General features: G+C 38.2%; 1 protein-coding gene across 4 annotated transcripts in view; it reads left to right on the top strand.

Annotated features, from left to right (window-relative positions):
* Positions 1–24,522, top strand: part of EDA (ectodysplasin A) — a 511,214-nt gene that overhangs the window by 458,088 nt on the left and 28,604 nt on the right. For all 4 annotated transcript variants that reach the window (XM_075538230.1, XM_075538231.1, XM_075538228.1 and 1 more), the window contains exon 3: positions 13,721–13,744. In XM_075538230.1, the coding sequence (XP_075394345.1) occupies positions 13,721–13,744 (24 nt within the window). The remainder of the gene's footprint in view (positions 1–13,720; positions 13,745–24,522) is intronic.

Consider the following 24,522-nt stretch of genomic DNA (forward strand, 5'->3'; position numbering starts at 1 on the left):
CTCTGTAGTGAATTCTTCTGGGGGGAGGGTGGTGCTCTCCACTTAGTTGGTAATGGGGCCGGTGCCTCAGGCCTCTCTATCAGTTCCCTACTTCATATCAGTGTGTTGTGTTCTTGTCTTGGATCTCCGGGTTGAACTTTTGTCTCTCCCTGTGGAAACAAAATCAACACCCTCCCCCGTGTGAGTTAGAGCCCTGTTCCCCCGGCTACCCATACCTTTTTCCATTCTCCCTTTTAATGTATCCCATATGTATCCCTGAGTTTAGTCTGGGCCCTGCCATATTACCTGGGTCTCACCCCAGGGACATATGTATACAGCATCTTCTTCCCTATGCCCCGTTTGAATTTTATTTTTAGCTTACCTCAGCGAACTCATGTGGTCCTTGTCCTTTTGTGCTTGGCTTACTTCACTTTGCATAATTTCCTCTAGTTCTTCCCATGCAGCGATGTGCTTCATGTGTTCATCATTATTTTTTAGGGATGCATAATAATCCATTGTAAGTATGTACTAGAGTTTTTTAATCCATTATTCTGTTGATGGGAATGAGGGCTGTTTGCAACTCCTTGCAATTGTGAACTATGCCGTGATAAACATTGGGGCACAGATGTCTGGCCGTGGTTTGTTTTTGTCTCTTCTGGGTATATGCCCAGTAGGGGGATTTCTGGATTATAAGGTAGCTCAATTTCCAACTGTTTTAGATATCGCCAAATCTATTTCCATAATGCTTGTACATACCTACAGGTCCATCAGCAGTGGACAACAGTTCCTATCTCTCTGCATCCCCTCCAACACTTGTTACTTTCTGATTTCTTGAATTGGGCTATCTTTGAGGGTGTTAGGTAATATTTCATAGTTGTTTTAATTTGCATTTCTCTTATGGCTAGAGATCTAGAATATTTTCTCATATATTTATTGGCCATTTGGATTTCTGCCCTTGAGAAACTCCTGTCCTTTGCCCAGCTCCTGAGTGGACAATTGTTTTTTTTCTTGTTGTAGTTTAGCAGTGTGTTGTAGATTTTAGTAATAAGGCCTTTGTCTGATGTGTCATTGATAAAGATGTTTTCCCATTCTGTAGTCTCTCTTATTACTCTCATGGTGAATTCTTTCAATGTACATAAGTGTTTTATTTTTAATATGTCCCATTGGTCAATTTGCGCCTCCTCTGTGTTGGTGTCCTTCCCGATTTCCGATAGCCTATGTAATCCCTGTGCCAAGGTTCTCAGGTTTGTCCCAATTCCCTCATTGATGGGCCTAATAGTTTGGGGTTTTACCTCAAGGTCTGTGATCCACCTTGAGTTTATTCTTGTGCAGGGAGTGAGGTAAAGGTCTTGCTTCATTTTTCTGCAGCTACATATCCATTTTTTCCAGCACCATGAATTGAAGAGGTTATGTGCTTCCCATTTGATATTTGTGGACCCCTTGTCAAAGAACAGTTGTCTGTATGCTGATGATTTTATTTCTGGGTTTTCAATCCTTTTCCATTGGTCTAAATATCTGTCATTATACCAGTACCACACTCTTTTAACCACTGTGCCTGTATAGTAGGTGCTAAAGTCAAGTCAAGCAAGCCTTCCGACTTTGTCCTTCTTCTTGAGGAATTCTCTGCTAATTTTTGGTTTCTTCCCTCTCCATATGAATTTGGTAATCTGTTTTACCCACTCTTTGAGGAAAGTTGCTGAAATTTGGATCAGGATAGTATTGAACTTATATAGTGCCTTGGGTAGAATTGATATCTTTACAATATTGTCTGCCAATGCACGAGTATGGGATCTCCTTCCATTTGTTGAGGTCAACCTTAGTTTCTTTTAATAGTGTTTCATAGTTTTCCTCATACATATCTTTTGTTTTTTGAGTCAGGTATATCCCTAGATATCTCAATTTGTGTTTGGCTATTGTGAAGGGTACCCCCTTTTTGATGCCCTCTTCTGTGTCCTTGTCCGGTGTGTACAGTAGTGCGATAGACTTCTGTTTGTTGATCTTGTAACCTGCTACTCTTCCGTATTCCTCTATTGCTTTCAGTACTCCTCTTTGGGAGCTTTTAGGATTTTCCATATATAAAATCATATCATCTTTGAATAACGATATTTTCACTTCTTTCTTCCCCAGATGAATACCTTTGTTGTCCTTTCTTTGCCTTATATTGTTAGCTAGGACCTCCAGCACAATGTTAAATAGGAGTGGGAACAAGGGACATCCTTGTCTAGTCCCCTTTTTCAGAAGAATTGATCTGGTGTTTTCTCCATTGACTACCACATTGGCCGTTGGTTTTTCATATATAGCTTGTATTATATTGAGGAATTTTCCTTCCATTCCTATCTTCTTGAGTATCTTAAACATGAATTGGTTTTGGATGTTGTCGAATGCTTTTTCTGCATCTACTGATACTATCATGCAGTTCTTATATTTCTTCGTTTCAATGTGATGAATAATACTAATAGCTGTCCGTACGTTGGACCATCCCTGCATCCCTGGTATGAATCCCACTTGGTCATGGTGAATTATTTGTTTTATATATTTTTGTATTCTCTTGGCTAGTATTTTTGTTAAGAATTTTTGAATCGATATTCATTAGGGAAATTGGTCTGTAGTTCTCAATTCTTGTGGGATCCTTGCCCGGTTTAGGTATCAGAGTTATACTAGCTTCATAAAAGGAATTTTGGAGTTTGCCATCTTTTTCTATGGGCTGGAAGAGGTTGTGTTGGATTGGTGTCAGTTCTTCCCTGAATGCTTGATAGAATTCACCAATGAATCTGTCTGGTCCCGGTGTCTTCTTGGTTTGTAATTCTTTCATAGCCTTGTATATTTCTTCTATTGATATGGGTCTGTTGAGGTCCTTGATCGCCATTGGGGATAATCTAGGGAGGGATTGTTTTTCCAAGAATTAATCCATATCTTCCAAGATTTTGAATTCATTGGAGTACAGTCATAGTACTGTGTAATTGTTCTTTTGATTTCACTATGGTCCATTGTACTATTCCCTCTTTCATCCCTTGTCCTTGCTATTGAAATGTGTTCCTTCCTTTCTTTGTTCAATTAACGAGAGGTTTGTCGATTCAATTTATCTGTTCAAAGAACCAACTTTTAGCAGCATTGATTTTTTGCCCCATACTTTTCTTATTTTCTCTCTCCTGAATCTTAGATCTAATTCTTATTATTTCTTTTCTTTTTCTGTTAGTTGGATTTTCTTGCTGGCTCTACTCTAGTTTCTGTAAATTTTGGGCCAGTGTATTAATAATAAGCCTCTCGTTTATGTGTGCATGTAATGCTATGATACTTCCTCTGATGACTGCCTTTGCTGTGTCACATAAGTTTTGGTATGTCGCGTTTTCATTCTCGTTGGTGTCTAGAAATTTCTTAATTTCATCTCTGATCTGAGCCAGCACACTCTCCTTTTGAAATAGTGAGTTATTCATTCTCCAATGGTTTGCACTTGATTTCTTTATCTTCCTTTTGTTTATTTTCAATCTTATGGCACAGTGGTCAGAAAGAGGGGTCTTATGATACCAATGTGCTTGAATTTATGTAGATTCGACTTATGCCCTAGCATGTGGTCTATTTTCACAAATGTACCATGTGGACTTGAATAGAAAGTGTATTCTTTTTTGTTTGGGTGGAGAGCTCTGTAGATATCTATCAGGTCAAGTTGTCTAATTGTAGTGTTTAGATCTTTAGCCTCCTTGTTGTGTTTCTGTCCGAGTGATCTATCATTCTCAGAGAGAGGTGTATTGAAGTCAACTACTATACTTTTTGAGGCTGTGATTTCTTTTAATATCCTTTGCAGTGTTTGCTTGACATACTCTGCTGGATGCTTGTTTGGCGAGTAAATGTTTAGAATGCTTATTGGTTCTTTATGTAATGCTCTCTTGAGCATTATATAGTGTCCATCCTTATCTCTTTTTATGGTTTGCACTTTGAGGTCAAGTTTATCTGAGATTAGGATTGCAATGCTGACTTTTTTTGAATTACAGTTTGCCTGGTATGATTGTCTCCAGCCTTTGATTCTCAGCCTGTTTTTATCTGTAATGTTGAACTATGTCTCCTGTAGACAGTAGATGGAGGGTTTGTGTTTTCCAAGCCAGTCTATTAGCCTCTGTCCCTTAAGGCTGGGGTTCAAACCACTAATATTCAGGGCTATTACATCTATCTCTGAACCCTGTGATGTCACTGTACATCTCTTGTGTTGAGTGTTTTCCTACCTCCCTTTCTTTTCTATGGGTTGTGCATATGTGTGTTTGTGGTTCATTCTTGGCTTCTTTCCATCATTGAGACAGTTCTATCTTGGGGGCTGTTTTCCTTCTGATGGTCTCTGGGTGATGTTGCTCTGTGTGGCAGTCTCTTGTATGTGCTTGGTGAGTGTTGTTTTTCTGCCCATACTGGGACAGTGAGGATCTTTTGTAGTGCTGGGTTCCTTTTAGCATATTGTTTGAAGCTTTCCTTGTCCGGGAAGACTCTCACTTCACCATCAATTTTTATAGATAATTTGGCTGGAAGGTGTATTCTTGGGTTTGTATTATTTTCCTGCAATTTTTAGAATATGCTTTTCCACTGTCTCCTCTTCTTCATCGTGTCTGCTAACAGGTCTGAGTATATTCTTATCTGCTTCTCTTCATATGTGGTTGTCCGTTTTTCCTTAACTGCTCCCATAATGTTCTCCTTTTCCTCAAAGTTGGATAGTTTAACAATTATATGTCTTGGTGACTTCTTCTGGGACTTCAGTCTCGCTGGCATTCTTTCGGCCTCCTGGATAGTTGCCTGGTTTTCATTCATTAAGTTAGGGAAGTTTTCCTCCAAGCATTCCATCACTATTTTGGATGCTGCTTTCCTTGATGTGCATTCCTCCAGCAGGCCGATAATTCTGATGTTGTTCCTTCTCATAGCATCAGACATAGCTCTGAGGTTTTCTTCAGCTTCTCTGATGAACTTGTTAGACTTTTTCTCACGTTTATTAATTTCTGCTTGCGAATCCTCTAGGTCTCTTATGCGGTTCTCTGCCTCCTCCATTCTCTGGGCGAAGTCCGTGAGTTTGCTATTAGTTTTTGTTATTTTGCCCTTTAACTCCTGTATTTCCCTTTGGTACAGGGCCTTTATTTCCTCTATCATTTCATCCTTTTCCTGTAATGCTTCCCTCATGTACTGTATGGCTCCAAGCAGCATTCTTTTTAAAAAAAAAAAAACATTTTATTAGAGGTTCATAGAACTCTTATCACAATCCGCACATATACATACATCAATTGTATAAAGCACATCCGTACATTCTTTTGCCCCACTCTCAAAGCATTTGCTCTCCACTTAAGCCCTCTACATCAGGTCCTCTTTTTTTCCCCCTCCCTTCCTGCTTCCCCCCTCCCTCATGAGCCCTTGATAATCCACAGATTGTTATTTTGTCATATCTTGCCCTATCCGGAGTCTCCCTTCCCCCCCTTCTCTGCCGTCCATCTCCCAGGGAGGAGGTCACATGTGGATCCTTTTAATCAGTTCCCCTTTTCCAACGCACTCATCCTCCACTCTCCCAACCTCGCCCCTCACACCCCTGGTCCTGAAGGTATCGTCCACCCTGGATTCCCTGTGCCTCCAGCTCCCACATGCACCAGTGTACAACCTCTGCCCATCCAGTCCTGCAAGGTAGAATTCGGATCATGGTAGTTGGGGGGAGGAAGCATCCAGGATCTGGGGGAAAGCTGTGTTCTTCATTGGTACTACATCGCACCCTGACTGACCCGTCTCCTCTCCTAAACCCCTCTGAGGGGATCTCCAGTGGTCGACACTTGGGCTTCAGGTCTCCACTCTGCACTTCCCCCTTCATTTACTATGGTATATATATACGTATATATACATACACATATATGTACGCACACAGACACATATATATATTCTTTTTTTTTGCATGATGCCTTTTATACCTGGTCCCTTTGGCACCTCGTGATCGCACTGGCTGGTGTGCTTCTTCCATGTGGGCTTTATTGCTTCTGAGCTAGATGGCCGCTTGTTCACCTTCAAGCCTTTAAGACCCCAGACACTATCTCTTTCGAGAGCCGGGCACCATCAGCTTTCTTTGCCACATTTGCTTATGCATCCGTTTGTCTCTGGCCCAAGCAGCATTCTTAAGATTTCTTTCTGTGGGAGGTCAACTTCTGCCTTTTCTATGACTGCTGTTAGGTCCAAGTGGTCCTCTGGCATTGGATTTTGTTTCTCTTTTCTTATTGAAACTGTGGAAGCTGCTTGCTGTTTTTTGGTTGATTTTTTGGAAATTGGTGCCATTTTCTCGGGTGTCTCAGAGCCCTGGGCTCTCTCTTTGGGAGGTTGGTGTTGGTGTTTCAACTGGTGGCCTTTAGCCAAGTGTCTTTGCGGTGTTGTGTTTCCCCTTTGTCCTGCTGGGGAGTCCCTCTCGCCTTGGCCTATGGTTTGTGCTGCAGTCACCTTTAGTTGTCCCTTAGGGGCTGTTTGCAGCTGTGCGCGCTGCGGTCTGATAGAAAGTGTTGGCCCCAGTGCTGGGGAGAGTATTTAGCAGATCGGTTGGGGATTGGGTGATCTATTTCTCGTTATGGGGCACTTCCCTCAGGTAGGCAGGTGGGAGGGGGGCCCATGACTGGTGTGCAGACGCACCGCTTGCAGCCCAAAGGGTGGGACAGAGTGAGCAGGGAGAAAGAAGATTGCAGTGAACAAGCCCCAATGGCTTGGGTTCCTATGCCGCAGCTGCAGAAAGTTCTGCCAGACTGGGGTCCTCTGCCTGGCAGGCCTGAAGTGGTGTGGCAGGATGGGAATCTCTGCATGCGTGTGTCCCTGGGCACGCATGGGCGTGCGCATGTATAGGGGGTGGGGAGGAGGCCCAGGGAGGGGGTTGTATGGTGGATCTGCGAGGAGCAAGGTGATGGGGCAGGCACCTCTGGGCTGAGACCTCTGAGCATGCGGCAGGTCTGATTGGTGGTTCGCACGGAGTACTAAGGCAGGACCGCAGCCTCTGCCTTCCGCCTGGCTGTGTAGCTGGTCATGCTCCTCCCAGAAGAAGGGGGAAGTTTCTGGCCTGCTGGATTGCGAGGAGTGCCCAGGTGGGGCCCTAATCTGCAGGGGGTGGAGGTCATGCTGACTGGAGCACTCACACGGACCCCGGACACCCTGAGGCGCGGTGGGGTTTCTGACTGGCAATTTTGCGTGGAGCAATGAGGGGGACGCAGCCTCAGCCATGCACCTAGCTGCCCTGTGGCGAAGGTCCTGGCAAAGTGGATGCTCAAAGTGCCGCACCAGAGACCACAGGTGTCCACACGGAGCCCTGGCGATCAGGTGGGGGTCCACCTCTGTGTCCAAGAGTTGCTCTGAGTGGTCTTGGGAATCAAACAGACAGATTTGATACCCCTACTCCACCCCCAACTCGTCAATCACCGATCTCCTCAGGACTCCAGGTGTGAGCTATCTATCTGGCGGCCACCTTCCTGGAGTCCTTCTCATGTCACTTTTATATAATGATAGTTGTGACATGCACATATACAGAGAACAACTATCATTGTTGGTTACCAGGGATTTGTTCTCTAGATAGTAGGTGCCTATTTTAGGGTAATAAAAAGTTATTACCAAATGTAGGTGGTTATCTGCGGGAGTACCCTCCAAATTGGAATTTTCCCCAAAAACTGTGTTTGTAATTTTTTAATATAAAACAACCTTATCACCTCCAAAGTACTCTGTTACAGTTAATATGTTTGTCAAATCTGCAATTCTATTCTTGGCAACATTTTTCAAACTCATCTGTTTGGGTGGCGGATAGTGCCTCCCTCATTTTTTTCTTCACCTCTTCTCCTTCATCAAATCGCTGTCCTTTCATGTCTCTCTTCATTTAAGGAAACATAAAGAAGTCCTACGGAGCAAGGTCAGATGAGTAAGGTGCATGGACAAGAAAGGCATGCTGTTTTTAGCCAAAAAATCTGCTCAGTGGGATGGCTGCATGAGCAGGTGCATTGTCATGGTGGTGAAACCAGTCCCATGTCTGCCACAAATCAGGCCTTTTTTGTCGCACACAGTTATGCAATCTTTTCAGAACCTCTATATAGAAAGCTTGATTAACAGTCTGACCTGGTGGAATGAACTCCAAATGCATTACACGGTGACATTTTTATCTGTTCAGGAAGTTGATTGATGTCCAGAACAGGGTTTGTCATTTCACCCTTTTTGAAATGAGAAAACCATTCATACATTTGAGATTTTCCCACAGTGCTGCCCTTGTAAGCTTCGTTCAACCTCACAACAGTTTTTACAGCATTTTTCATCAGCAGGAAACAAAATTTCACAAACACACACTGTACTTTTAAATTGACCATCACAAAAAAAAAAAACAAGATTCCCAGAGAAATGGCTTTTACGAAAAATTCACTGTGACCACAGAGAACCTTCCCAGGTTACCCCACTGGGTGCACTAACTCAGATCAAATTGCTCAATAATTGCCTGAAGGGAAAAATGTGTACTATGAAAATTCTGCTCTACCCAGTACAATTCCAGTTTTGGGGGGACTTCCCCCTCGTACACAAATTGATGAATGTAACTGATGCCATTAAATTGTAAACACACATAGAAGGCGGTTTTTAAATGGTATGTTGCATATAATTTTGTCACAACTATGAAAATGCACATGTGTTTATGGACATGTATAAGTGTACCTATATGTACCTATAAGTCTGTGTGCACATATGTAATAATATATTGTTACAGATATAATAAAATCATAGAAATTGATCATTCTTAGACATAGCCAATTACTTCACGAGATTAGTTTTCTTGGTTTGAAGACTTAGGATCTTAATGGGAAAACCAAATCACTTGGCACAATATAGCTTATGAAGTTTGTGTTCTATATCCTGCTTGGGTAGCATCTGGGGTCTTAAAAGATTTCAAGACACATCTAACATAAAACTACTGGTTTTACTCATTTGGAATAAAAGAAAAATAAGGAAGAAGGAACTGGCTTATAGGACTAATTGTCTACGTGAAATAGAGTCTCTTTTACCTTGAAAACAGGAAAACTATATGGTGCCAAGCTACCACTCTGTATGATCAGGGTGACAACAAATATGGAAAGTATGCAACAGACCTCCAAATTCTCAACAAAAAATATTAGATTATTGGGGCCTATTCAAACTGGAGGAATCCCTAGAAATACTGCCTTGAGATAGCCTTTAAATTTTTTACTGACACTATCCATCAAATCACCTCTTAGCTGAATTGCAAATTATCACACAAAGTAATAAATATCTTTCAGTGCTGTGTGCTTGTACAAAATCATCTATATGAGGTCAAATAATCAACATATACTCTCTAAGCCTAGGTTCTCAAACATATTTTACCTACCTCCCCCTTCTCAGAAAAAATGAATTACTCAATTCCCTCCCCAACAATTAAAAACATTCTACTAAGGGCTCAAGTAGAAAGCAGGTGTTTTGAGAATGATGATAACAACATATGTACGAATGTGCTGGACACAATTGACGTATGTATGGATGTGAAAAGAGTTGTATGAGCCCCTAATAATATAGCCTAGAATCCAAGATAAAGTGTAGGCATCTCTTTCTGCAGTCCCCACCCCCGGATCATTCCAGCACACACACACCCCAACCCCAGAGGACATTGTTTTCTACTTTGGAAACACTACAAAGCACATGTGAGAAATTAGAGGGGCAGAGACTAGTTTATTGTAAATAAAACAACTAGAATGAAAATCATGAGAGTGTAGGAACAATATAACCAATGTCACTGAGTAGGATGCATAGATGTTGTTAATCAATTTTGCAGTGAACACTTTCACTTAAAATGCAACAAAATATATATTTAATTTGCAACACCACAAGAAATATCTCATGCCCAGTCCCAATCTCAAACCAATTACACCAGAATTGGAATTTGTGGGATTCAAGGATTGATAGTTTAAAATTTTTCCTAGATGATTCCAATGTATAGCTATATTTTAGAACCATTTATTTAGAAATGAGTCCAATTAGAGTCATGTAATATCCAAGTAATAGGAATACATTAAAGTGGCAATGTCATACTGGTAGTTAGAGGCATGGGCTGAGACTTCTGGAATATAATTCTCCAGGCGAGTTAAAATCCTGGAAAGAGATGAAAGAATGTGTAGGTGAGAAAAACACAGATATAACAACTTACTTTTGATATTAATAGTTGAGATTTCTGTCCCTGTTAACTGATTTTTTTTCTTATTTTTAAAAATCATTTTGTTGGGGGCTCATACAACTCATCACAATCCATACATACATCCATTGTGTCACACATACTTGTATATTTGTTGCCATATTCATTCTCAAGACATTTGCTTTATACTTGAACCCTTGGTATCCGCTCCTCATTTTTCCCCTCCCTCACTACCCTCCCCTCTCCCATAAACCCTTGATAATTTATAAATTATTATTGTCATATTTTAAACCATCCGACATCTCCTTCACCCACTTCTCTGCTGTCTGTCCCCCAGGGAGGAGGTTATATGTAGATCCTTGTAATCTGTTCCCCCTTTCTCCCTCACCTTTCCTCCACCACCACCACCCCCAGAATCACCACTCTCACCAATGGTCCTGAGGGGTTCATCTGTCCTGCATTCCCTGTGTTTCCAGTTACTATCTGTACCAGTGTACATCCTCCGGTCCAGCCGGATTTTTAAGGTAGAATTGGGATCATAATAATGTGGGGGAAGAAAACATTCAATAACTAGAGGAAAATAATGTTTCATCAATGCTACACTGCACCCTGACTGACTCATGTCCTCCCTGAGGCCCTTCTGCAAGGGGATGTTCAATTTCCCACAGATGGGCCCTGGGTCCCCACTCTGCATTCCCCCTCATTCACAATGCTATGAATTTTTTTTTTCATTCATGCCTGATACCTGATCCCTTCGACACCTTGTGATCTCACAGGCTGGTGTGCTTCTTCCATGTGGGTTGTTTCTCAGTTAGATGGCCACTTTTTTACCTTCCAGCCTATAGGACCCCAGATTCTATATCTTTTGACAGCCGGGCACCATCAGCTTTCTTCACTGCATTAGCTTGTGCACCCATTTTCTTCGGTGATCATGCCAGGAAGGTGAGCATCTCAGACTGCCGAATTGTTAGAACAAAGTGTTCTTGTGTTGATATTAAAAGTGAAGAACTATACTTTTATCTTAAGTACTAATGGATGCAATTTATTTCTACTTCCCTTTTTCATTTCTACTTTCAAACTTTAAGTTTTGCACCAAACATTAATGTGTTCGAATTGGTGTTACCATGAAATTAGAGGAGCTAGTTTATCAAAAGAAATTAAGAGCAAGGTTAAAACATAATAATAAAAACACATCTCACTAAATTGGAAAGTATAAACAGTACAGTTTCTCCAATAACTGCTTTTGGTTGTATTTCACCTTTACGTATAACCTGGGAGAAATAATTTGAAGTGAAATCGCTAAGTTTTCTAACTCATCTAATCCAAACTCCTATTCAAAGCTCTGTCACTTATTAACTCTGTGATCCCTGACAAATTACTTAATCTCTCCTATGTGTTGGGCTCTAATCCAAATGGCTGGCAATTTGAAATCACCAGCCCAGCAGCTCCACAGAAGAAAGACTAAACTTTCTACTCCCATAAACTGTTGTAGTCTCGGAAACCCACAGGGGTGGAGCATTATGAGTCAATATTGACTAAGTGGCAGTGAGTTTTGTTTGTTTCTTTGTTTTAAAATAATGGAACTGTACATAAATGTCTCAAAAAGAAATTCTATAGCTTGGATAAATTCCCCTCTCTGTATCTACTGTGGTAGTTACATGATCTGTTAATTTCAAGATTAAGAGTGAAGGGGTGGATTCCAGCCTCTCAATCAGGTCATAGCCAATCAGGTATCTGTGTGAGTATGGCCTTCCCCTGAGGATTCTGGGAACTCTTGTATTCCTCCTTAGAGGCAGGAGACACTCTATCTCTCAGTTCAGTCCCTGTGAGACATCCACATTGACAAGCCACATGGAGCAGGTTGATAGCAGCTAGAGCCTCGGCGCTGGAGAAGCCATGTGGAGACCCCTACCAGCACTGAGATGCTTATAACGCCACTGGGTCCACAAGACTTCCCTCCCACTGCCCTGTGATCTTCTTGCATTCACTGTCAATGCATGTGTTTCGTGAATCTGAAGAGGACTTAATTGATTGATGGACTTGATCTGGATTCGGCTGACATGTTGTCTTAGTGTATAATTACTCTTTATATAAAGCTATTTCTTTTACCCACGTGAGTGTTTATGAATTTGTTTCTCTAGTCTACCCGGACTAACACATCTACAATAAAAATAAAGCGCAAGACAGTTCTTTAATTGATTAGAGCAATGTTAAAGAGTAACAATTACGGGGTCAAAAGCCAGGAAAGCAATTGTTATACAAAATTATTCACTACACAAAGTTCATTATAATCAGAATGACAAAACACTGTTTCTGCCAGCAATTTGATTCAGTATAAAAATAGCATTGTTATTCAAAACTGCCCTTTATCATGGAATTTAACCTGTGCCACACATTTCATAAATAACAAAACTTAAAATCACTTAATATAGCATTTTAAAGTTGAGATCCATAAAAAAGTTTTGAGTTTTATCATCTGTGTACCATATAATTCAATGTTTTCAATATATTGAAGAGTTTTGCAACCATCACTACAATCAAATTTTGAACATTTTCTTCTTTCTTGTACCCATTATTAGTTCTTCATTATTCCCCAACTTCCCCTACCATAACCCCAAGGAACCATTAATCTAGTTACTCTCTCTATGTATCATCTATCCTGAATGTCATATAAATAAAATCATACCAAAATAAAAAAAGACAGCAAAGTAAAACTTAAATTCAAAAGCAAGCAGATGATCATAGAAACTAGAGAAAAAGAAAAATGGGTCAAAACACATGGAAAAAATACTAGCACAGGAGCACAAAACCACGCATGTCGAACCAGGAAATCCCCAGGGGCCAAGAAAGTGTGGACCTCCCAGGGTGCCTTGGGTAGTCAAGCAGGCACATGTGCACCCATGCATAGGAGGAATATCCCCTTCTGTTTGCAGTGTGCATCCAAGCAAAAGCAGAGCAACCAAGAAACTGTTAATTTAGGTACTATATTTAATATTTTCTACTTTTATTTCAATTGAGGTTTTTCTGTGTTTTACTTTGTTGTTGTTAGTTTTTAGTTCGGGGTTTTGTTTTTTCATATGTTTTACTGTGTATGAAATCCAGGATAGGTAAACCTATAGAGACCGGAACTGTATTGAAAGTTTCTTGGTGGTATGACAGGGAAGGTTAGGGGGAAATGGAGCACTTATAACAATGAGTACAAAAAGTAAGAAAAATATTCTAAAGTTAATTGCAGTATTGATTGTACAACTCTTTTTGATATAATTGAATTATTAAATTGCATGACTTATGTGCCAAATCCTACTGACTTGGGGCTTGACAGACCCTGCAACGATGCATCAGAAGCCTCCAGCCTAACAACTGGCCCACAGACTTGGGACTTTCCCTGATTTGCCAAAAGGCTGCCCCTGTGCTCTGAGGCTTCCTTGAATTTACAATGTCTTGAAATTCCCACCTACTGACTATATTTTTAAAACTTAAGATTTCCTGAAAAAGTCATAATAATTTTTAAAGAATATAAATATTTTTAAATAATAAAAGGTTTTCTAAGAATTTCCAGTGATGTAATTTTCTGTTTTCTCTTTCTCTTAGGTCCGGTTAAAAACAAGAAAAAGGGTAAGTTAAGTTCTTGGTTTTATTAAAATTCTATAGATGTTCCCCGTGATCTTTCCTAAATTGGAAGAATATATCAAGGGAGTAGAGCTTTTGTATTACATTCTTTTAATATAATTTATCCAATCAAATATGGTGGTATGCTTGAGTATTGTTGCTTTCAAAAAACAAGAAAGATTAAAAATTGTTTTTCAGCAATGACCCATGAAAAATAGCAATCATATAAAAGTTGTTCTTGTTTTTGCTTTTTTCTTGCTCCCACTTCTATTCAATTCCATTTATGTCTCTTTTCTTCATTTTTCCTCTTTCCATTGCCCATCTCTTTTATACTTTTCTTTCCTTCCAACTTTATCAAATTAGGTAAAAATGTAATCATCAGATAGCTGGTAGAAACTATGTATACTACTAAGAAATGACAGTACCCCATTTCTTGGCCTAACAAACTCTTCTTACACTATTTCCCAAATTGTCAGGAAATATATTTCTTGCTTTAGAGTTTCAATATTATTTTCTCTGTAATTTAAAAGAGAACACAATGCTCAGCTGAAGTATCATCCTATTCTTTTAGTCTTCAAAGGAGTTTTAGCTAGGCAATTCCATTGTCTGTTGTTTGGTAATTAAATCCCCATTGTTCTTACAATGGGACTAACACAAGTGATTATATAAGTGTTTGCTTACTTGAAAAAAGGGATCCAAAGGAAGAACAAGCTCCATGGTTCGGACTACATAATATACCCCACTTCTTAGGAAAGAAAACCCATGCCTGGCCTACAAACTAGTCATAAGTAGAAAACATATATAATCTTAAATCAAATAATAAAAACATAATTTACTAAGCCCTTTAAGACATAGCAAAAATAGGGCTCAGGGGGCAATTGTAGCAATAAACACACACATCAAAAAAGAAAAACCCAAGTCAACACCTTAGCCCAACACTTCCAACAATTAATAAATGAGCAGCAAAATAAACCTAAAATCAAAAGATGAGAAGAAAAGATGCAAATTACAGCATAAAGAAATGAAATGGAAAACAAATAGGAATAATTAAGACTAGAAGTTATTTGTTTGAAATGACTAGTATAATCTAAAAACTACTGGTAAATCTAGCAAAGCAAAATTAGATAGAAATAATAAGAAATTAAATAGGTGATGTTACAACAGAGCCGACTGAAATAAAAAGAATAATATACATCTATACAGTAACAAATTCAAAAATTTAGGAGAAATTCGTAAAAACATACTACCGACCCAAATTAAAGCATGAACTGGAGTAGAACATTTGAACAGACATATAACAAAATCGTTATGAAACTCCCAACAACAAAAACAACAGCAACAACAAAAAACAGAGCCAGATAGCATTACTGATAAATTCTACCAAACAGTCAGGTATAAAAAGCTGACACCAGCTCTACGCAAACTATTCCAGAGCATATTCTACAAATGAATGGAAACCTCCCAGGGTCATTTTATGAAGCAAGGATAAATCTGATACCAAAATAAGTCAAATGCGCTGCTAAAAAATTATACAATGATATATAGCATAAACATAGATTCAAAATTCTCAACCAAAGGTTAGCCTTCAGAATGCAACAATATTAAAAAAACACAAAAACAAAAATATTTTAATCAAGTAGTGTTTATGAGGTGTGCAAGGATGGTTCAACATTCAAAAACAATCACATCAATACAACAAAGAAAAAGAACTCAATCATATCAATTGATGCAGAAAAGACATTTGACAAAATCTTACTTTCATTCCTGATTTTTAAAAAAACTCAACCAAATAGGAATAAAAGGAAAGTTCCTCAACATTATTAAGGACAAAACCAAAGGCCAACATTCATATCAATAGAGAGAAACTGAAAGAAAAAAAAAGCCCTTTGTAAACAAGAACCAGGTGAGGATGTACTTTATCACCACTCCTATTTAATATTGTGGTGGAAGTCTTAGCCAGAGTTATAGTGCAAGAAAGCTAAATTTAGGTCATCCAAATTGGTAAAGAACTAAAATTCTATTTGCAGATGACAGGAGACTATACATTGAAAATCCTAAAGACTAAGAAAGAAAATTATGGAAATTAATTGAAAGATTAAACCAAATGGCAGGGTACAAGATTAACATATAAAACCCAGTAGGTTTTCCTTACACTAACACAGAGAACTTTGACAAGTAAATTAGGAAAACAATACCATTTATAATAGTAACCCATAGATGAAATATTTGGGAAAAAATCTAACTAGAGAAACAAAAAATGTTATAAAAGAAACTATTAAAAAGTACTTCAAGTAACCAAAAGAAATCCATGAATAATAAGACTTAACATTGTGAAAATGTCAATAGCCAAAAGCCAAAAGTTCTTCAGCTATGTCTCCAAATATAATCTGGGTTCTAACATCATTCTATTAAGAGATGAAAAAACACATCTCCAACTTTCTATGGAAAGGAAAGATAAACCAGATACGATAAGAACCAAGTAGCAGGCCTCACAGTTTCTGATCTCAAAATCTACTACACAGCAGAGGTTGTCAAAACAGCTTGGTACTGGTATAACAACAGACACATGGCTCAAGGAAACAGAATTGAGAATCCAGAAGTAAATCCATCCCCTTATGCACAGCTTATCTGTTTGCTTATTTGTTTGCGTGGTTTTTAAGAAGAAGTTTTTATTTTCAAGACGTGTTTTAGGGGGGAAAGAGATCTTAAATTCAAATATAATTTATAGACAAATTCATTTATTAAGTCTTAAGCAGGAAAAAGACCCAGACAAATCATCCAGATGAAAGAGACTATCCATAGGAGCACATAATGGTGTCCAAGGATTCTCAGTCATATCGTTGCTTAAGTAGGACATGGAAAACAAAAGAAACTTTCAGAAAATCATGACAGGTGACTTGTCATTTTATCACAGGTGTAGGTGAGACTACAGAAGCAGGAAAGGGATCATGATTGAGCTACATACACTATGATAGACTGGAAATGCTTATATGGTTGGTTCAGGGCCTTCAACTACAGCAGCTAAGGTATGACTCATGACCATGTGACTCTAGTACCCCAATTTCTATCAAAGGCACGTGCATACAAGTCCCTGAGAGTGAGGCTGGCCTTCTAGGGCTGGCTAGGGGGAATGGTAATAGTCAACTTTCAAACACACTCTGCCTTTTCACATTGCTGGTCAAAGGTCAGAAAGAACTCAATGGAGGCTGAATCTATATAGAAACAAAACAAAAATGGATTTGGATCTCCCACTGTAGACCATAACCTTCCACAAACCTGTTATTGTTGGGTACTGTGGAATAGGTTCTGACTCATAGCTACCCTAAGTACAGCAGAATGAAACACTGCCTGGCCCTGTGCCACTTCACAATTGTTGCTATGTTTGCTGCTCTTCCTGCGGTTTTCTGTATTCGACAAGGTTCTGCTGCTATTCATAAGGTCTCCAGTGGCTAATTCCTCCTATTGCTGCTTTAGAATCTGTTCTTGAAATGGAAGCTCAACTGAAACCTGTTCACTTTGGTTAACCCTGCTGATATCGGAATACCAGTGATTTATCTTCCAGAATTACACTATAAACTATGACAAACTGACAGACAAGTGGTCAAAATTTAAACTCGAATAACCCTTTTCTCTGATCATGAATTTTATTTAAATCCTTTGATCAAATTTAGTTGTTCTTGCTTCTGTATGGACTAGTTGATAGATTTTCCAGATGTCCATTGTGTTAGGACAAGACCCCAGATGCCATATATATGTATATATGCCATATATATGCCATATATATTAGGATTTAATACGCATATCATATCATTCCATATTTCAGTCATATCAAGTAGACTTGTACAACTGCTAGCACAGTTTCCAAACATTTTTTCTACATAGACTCCTTGACACCGTCTCCCTTTCACCCCACACCCACCACTGTACTCCCCTTCCCCCAAACATGTTTTTCTACTTCCTGTCCCAGGAGGTTCATCAAACCAGGGTTTCCCCCTATGCTGATTTGGTTCCCAAAATGTTCTGTATTTTTGGTTTATATGGTTTTGTTTGATCTTTGCTTGCTCATATTAGAGCGTATCTCAGAGGTGTTTTGTCATTGGGGGCCACCCTTTTAAAGCTGTGCTACATGCTTTTCTGTTTTCTGTTTATGAAACCATGAAGCTATTCTTTCTGATAGCTGGGCACTAATTGATTCCTTCCCTGAGCTTTGCTATAGCACCCATATCATCAGTGATAACCTTAAAGCCATCTTGAAAGAACTAATTATTCTTAGACTAGGGCTTACTCCTTAAGGTGAGAACTCAAAATGTGCTTATATAATTTGCCTTATTTGTATTTCTATGGTCTACTTTACAGGCAGGATATTAACTTCCTGAGAAATCATAATATCCGTAAACCTCCATTCAACATATGATAATTCTGATAAACAGCATCATTAATCTAGTCAACAATATAGATTAAAAATACTAGTGGGAAAAAGAATGTATATATAAAACAAAGCTTTAGGGCTAAAATATGTGGGAAAGTTTACTTATGCAAACTAATAGAACAAAACTACTAAAAAAGGAATGAGGGTTGGGCACAAAGCAATAATTTCAACAACACTTATTTACTAAGGTAAAACTATTAGTCTTTCAGTACCTAAGGCATGTAATACAAAAGCAAAGAATATGAAAATAGATAGCACATGTATAAAAAACTAAAATTGCCAGTGTCAGGCAACATGAAAAACAATAAAGAATTGAACAAAGTCCACTAATCTCAAAACCCACGACCTTATGGTAGCTGTCCTCTGCTTCTGCCCAGTGAAACAGTTCAACTTCAGATCCAAAGTTGTGTTTCAGCACCTTTAATCTATGATAAGTGTGTTTAAAGTTAAGCACAGCAAAGTACAATTTACTCTTGCGGTGGTTCCATCGAGTCCTTTTAGTGTCTCCTCTAATATATAGTATTATGGGGTGAAATCAAGCAACCCTGACAACCAGGCCTCTTTAACTTAAGAAAAATATTTTGATGATGGCAATATATGTACAAATAGGCTTGATACAATTGATGTATGGGATGTTATAAGAGCTGTAAGAGCCCCCAATAAAGTTACATATATGTATATATATACATACATATATACACATACATTTTGCAAAAACAAATGTGAAGTCCAAGTATCCTAAGTCATGAGGCCTAGATCACCAAAGGCAGAAGAAAAGGAAACTTGTTTAAAAGTACATTATTTGCAAGATAACACAGGACAAACTCTCCCATTGAGAGTCTATATGTAAAATAGGTTAAATGTTAAAGTTGTGATGTCACTTTTTCGGAGACAGACAAAACAAGGGATTCTTTCACATATGTTCCCCTCTCTCATCATGAATTTCCATGGAAATTCTTTGTTTACCAATGTAGGAGTATCTTACCAAATTAGGGTAACTTCCCAGCAAAACAATAATCAAAATACCATATAGTAGTCCCCTCACCCTTCTCCTTCCAAAAGAGCTGACTCAAGCTGAGGCAAAGTCTCCTCTGAAGAACTAGCTTTAATTTGTGTAATAAGGGAATGACAGTTTGGTCACAACCATTAGACAAGCATATCATAACATGGGCTTATAGAGCAAATAAAATGATTACTGACCTGCCCTAAACCCAAATGTCTAGTCTGATTTTTTTATCCTGTTTCTCTAAACAGACAGAATTTGTCAAAAGAACATAATGTTCAGAGCAAAACAGTCTCACTCATTTCTCTTGACTACTGTTTAATTCAGAATGGTTTTTAGGTACCAGTTTCTGTTTGTTTTTAAGATTCTAATTTCAAAAGTGACATCTAGGGGCAATGGTTTGCATGGGTTACCCAACTTTCATGGAAGTTAGAGGTAGAACAGAAATATTAAAAACAATAATGGGCAGTTGTCTGAAATATCCCACAAGACCTGAAGTTCTGTTTCAAGAATAAAAATTATCATGAGGTATTTGTCTATACCTAAGCTGCACCAGTAGCAGATTTATTTTGTAAAACCTGGTGTTGGATATGAAAACAGACACTGAAATATCAATCTATTAAGACAAAAAACTGTTGTTATAGGTAGGCTTGTGCCAACCTGGCCAATGGGAACATGTGGGGTTAATCAGGTCACAGTTTAATTGGAGGGCAAAGAGATAAATGGCTCTGCAACCCCACCTCTCTCTCCCTCTTGTTCTCTGGTGATCGGCTGCCTTAGTTAGTTCTCTGCCTCAACTTGTGATCTACACTAACTGTGGGACAGCCAACCTGTGGAACGTGGCACTAGAGATTGAGGTTCCTTCTAGACCTGCTTAGCCATGGTGCACTTAGCACTTGAGCTTGGTGCTGTTGGATCCTGTCGTCTTGCTGACTATTGGTGACCCCACCTTGCTGTTTGCTGTCTGTGGCTGGACTGCCTACATTGTCCTAGGGAAGGCTCAAGTGTCTGCTTCCTTGACCTTGGACCCAGCAGCCCTCCTGAGTTCAAGGACTTCCAGTATATTAACTGTTCCATGGAAGTGAGTTGAACAGAACCCTCTGTACTTCGGTGTGGACTAATTAGATGTTATATTCATTCATGCTATCTGTATCTAATATAGATAGCATGAATGAATATAACATCTAATATATCTATATATAGATGGATATAGATATAATCATAAGTGTACTGGTTTTGTTTCTATAGAGAACCATGTCTAAAACAAATGTCTCTTTGAAGGCTTAGCAGAAAACCTTACTGCCATTTCATTTGTAAATCACAGATTTATTCACTTTTCCACTTATGGTTTATATATTCTTGTTAGATTTACTAACAAACCCCTTTAATCAGAGTCATAATATTTAAATCCAAGTGTTAGAGAATTTATAAAAATGGATTTAAGTGGTTTTTTTATGTCCAGAAAATAGACTCTTAAAATTTCAACAATATTCCCCTATAAAAACCCACGGCAACATTTTAGACTATTCAGTGGCTAACTTTCCATACTTATGATTTGGATCAGTTGTAATTTGTGAACCCTGTCACCTTCCAGATGTCTGTAACTCTTGATTTAATCTGGTGGGCTTCAAACTCAAAATATCAGTTATTTTCATAAGTCCAATATAATCCATCATTGCATTAGAAAATTTTGCTCGGGCATTTTAGCATTTCCCCAAAAGAAAAGCTTATCTGTATATAATAAACTTCTTAATATGACTGTGGTTACCTTATAATAATATTTTTAAGTGAAAGACTTGATGGCAATTAGATTATTTGGCTCTGCATTGATGGCAATTAGGAACCAATGCAGAGCCAAATAATTTACAGTCTGAAGAAATGTTAGACAAAAGTATCTGAAAATGATTCATCATATTTTTAAAAGCTTCAGATATAATGATTAACCATCAAGCTGCTGAGCATCTGAATTAAGCCTATAGATAGGCAGCTAGATTCAAAAGAAACAAAGTTTTGACTAAGGTAGCAATTAAAATAACTAAAACTCTCTTCTGGGGACGCTACCAGCATAGGCTGTCCTACAATACAGCTTCTAACAAAAGTAGACTGTCCTGAACCCCTGGTAATAGAATTGTTTACCTTTCTACAAAGAAGATCAATAAAGCACCAGAATCTGCATGTTCCATGTGCTCAAGCCTACTTCAAGGGGTCCTTGCTGTGAGACCTAAAGTTCTCGTGGGGTTGTCCAAAACAAAAACATGTCAGCAGGGCCTCTGGTAGTTCCATGTGCGCTAAATGTGTCCAAGGCAGGATCAAGCAGCTTTTCCTGACTGAGGAGCTGAAAATCATTGTGAAAATGTTGAAGGCACAAGCACAGAGTCAGAAAGCTAAATAAACATAAAAGTAGCTTTTTTGAATAATAAACAAATCAAATTTTTAAATAACTAAAACAATAGCCTATTATGTAAAAATATTTTTGTGACTTTGCACAGTTTTGAATTATCAGTAATTTATAAGAATCTACTGAGACAAAACATTTAAGCATCAGGATTTTCTGTTTGCAGAAGGCTAAGGAGGCCTGGTGGTGTAGTGGTTACGTGTTGGATGGCGATTCACACAGTCTGCAGTTTAAAACTACCAATAGTCCACGAGAGAAACACTGGGCTTTCTACTCAAGTAAACAGTTACAGTCTGGGAAACACACAAGGGGTCTCTATGAGTCACCACTCGAAGGCAGTGGCTTTGGTTTGGTTAAGGATGACCTAAAAGTCCAAAATCCACTTGAGGAGCCCCCACATGAATTAAACCTCCATTGAATTCTCTAAGGCCACTGACTAGGAATTTGAGTAGCCATCAGAGAACATTGGAAAGTGGATTACTGCAGTTATAGTTAGGTTAAAATTTAACATGTTGTCATTTGCTTTCCCTTTTGAGTCATTTTTTATTAAATCATTTTATTGGCATATATTTTACATGTCATATAATTGAATAGTTCGATCATATTAACAACAGTTGTACAATCATATCCACAATCAATGTCAGAACATTTACTTTTTCTTGTACTCATTGTCATTAGTTCTCCACTTCCCTCCACCCTTCCCCATGATACTTCCCAAGAAACCATCAGTACAGACTCTGTCTTTATAGCTCTATCCATCCTGGGTTTCTTATACAGAAAAACACAGAAAACAAAATACAGGGGGGGAAAAACGAAATGTCAATTCACTTTGCTTGATAGCAAAGCTATTGATATCCCTGGTCTGTGGTCAAAGGTGATTCACTGGAGACTTAATCTATGTGTGGAGCCTGCAAGTGGATTTTAGGCTTCCGCCGTCATCCATAGCCTTCTGATAATCAGGTGTTTACAATTTAAGCCCTGATACCATTCCCTCCATTAGGTTTGGATTTTATCATCCACAATCCTTGGATCACATAGGCTGGTGTGTTTTTCTGTGTGGCACCATTTGATGCCTCACTGTGATGGTTGTTTGTTCAAAGACAATCCTTAAGACCCTAGACACTACTCAAATAGCTAGGCACCATCAAGTTTCTTCACACTTTGCTTAACATTCATATCTTCAATGATCTCGCGATGAGGGCAAGCATCAAGCAGGGACATGTAAAAAACCCAATTCTTCTCAGATTGGGGGTAAAATTAAGTGTGAGCCTCAAATCCATTCATATATCTATATTTTATATATGTCTGATTCACTTTAGGGACATTTTTCATTCTAGTTTCTGTTATCTCCTGTTTTCTTTTGGATGGAGATTTATCTATATTTTATTTTGCGGTTGTTTATAGGAGGGTTGATCTGCTTTTCTTTACATGAAATCCAGGATAGGTCATCCATAGAGACACTAACTAGATTAATAATTCCTTAATGTCATAACAGGTGATGTTGGGAAGTAATGGGGAGCTGATAATGGTACAAGAATGAAGAAAGTATTCTAAAATTGATTGTAGTGATAATAGATCAACTCTTTTTAATGAACTTAAACCACTGAATTGTATAGCACTTGAATTATATGCCAACAAAACTGTTAACAGCAAAGGCAAAAAATATGTTCTTTGGTAAACCCCATCCACCCCAACCCATGTCCTGGAAATTAGATTGACCAAATAATTAATTGTCTTCAAATAGTAATCAAAGGGAATCTTCTTACTTCAAAGGCAAGAAACACAATTCTTTGTTTTATGTTATTTAACATTAAAGCATGCCACCAAAACTCAAATAAAACTTTAGGCAAATTGGTAAAACTTCAACTATATAAAATAAATTCATTTTTATCGCTTCTCGGCCTTTTGGCTAAGGTCAAGTGTAAAATAAATTCATTTTTAATGAATCCTCTAAACATTGCTCCTCTTGCATATTTCTCATAATAATTTTTAAATGGAAAAAAGTGAACACACTATTTAGCAGATTTGAAGAAATACCTTTTCTCTTAAAAAACACACAAAGGTATCTGAACTTCAAATTATAACAAACGTGTGTGAACCAAATTCAATACCAGTAAATTACCCAAAGATCTTAAAATTATCTATATGCCACAAGACATGACTGCTGCTAAAATAAAGTTTAGTTATTTTAAGACTTTAAATGTTTTAACCTATTTCCCTAAATCTAAAATTAGTGTTTCAAGATTCCTTGAAAATGTCTACAATTAAAATCCTACTACCACTGAGTTGATCCTGACCTATAGCAACCTTGGATGACATAGAACTGTTTTCCAGGGTTTCTGAGAATGTAAAGGGGAAAGTGGGGGTTTCCTAGGAGCAGCTGAAATAGAGTCTAAGGCCCTGCCTTAGCTTTGGCTTCCAATTAAAGACTAGAACTAATCATTTGAATATGTTGAAACTGGCCAAGGTGATTGAAAAAGTATGAGCGACTAAATTTCAGGCAAGTTGTTTTCTTTAACAGGACTGGCGCGGGGGCGGGTTGAATATCAGGCTCAAGGCTTGTCCTAGGTTTCTGAGCAAATTAATTTTATCTTTAAAATCTCTATCACTTCCAAAATGAAACACATTCTGTAGTATCTAACTCAAGTTACTTATAAAGAGTTTATATTCCAATGTTGTCATACACACAAAACTCTGTTAAAATGAATTTGATTAATCTTTCACAATATGAAAACAATTTAATTTATAAGCATGCATGTGTTATAAAATCCTTGAAAAATGTAGTAACAAATTGATAATACCATCCTGATGCAAAAATTGTATTTTCATAAATGTTTTTGCTTTTGAAAACAGTCTTGTTATACCAATCAAAAATAAATCATTTTTCTATAGTTCACTTTTTAATGGATGGCCTAATTAAGATTCACAAAAGTAGTTATTAATGGAGGGGGTAAAAT

Source organism: Tenrec ecaudatus, chromosome X (assembly GCF_050624435.1).
Source record: "Tenrec ecaudatus isolate mTenEca1 chromosome X, mTenEca1.hap1, whole genome shotgun sequence".
Classification (NCBI taxonomy): domain Eukaryota; kingdom Metazoa; phylum Chordata; class Mammalia; order Afrosoricida; family Tenrecidae; genus Tenrec; species Tenrec ecaudatus.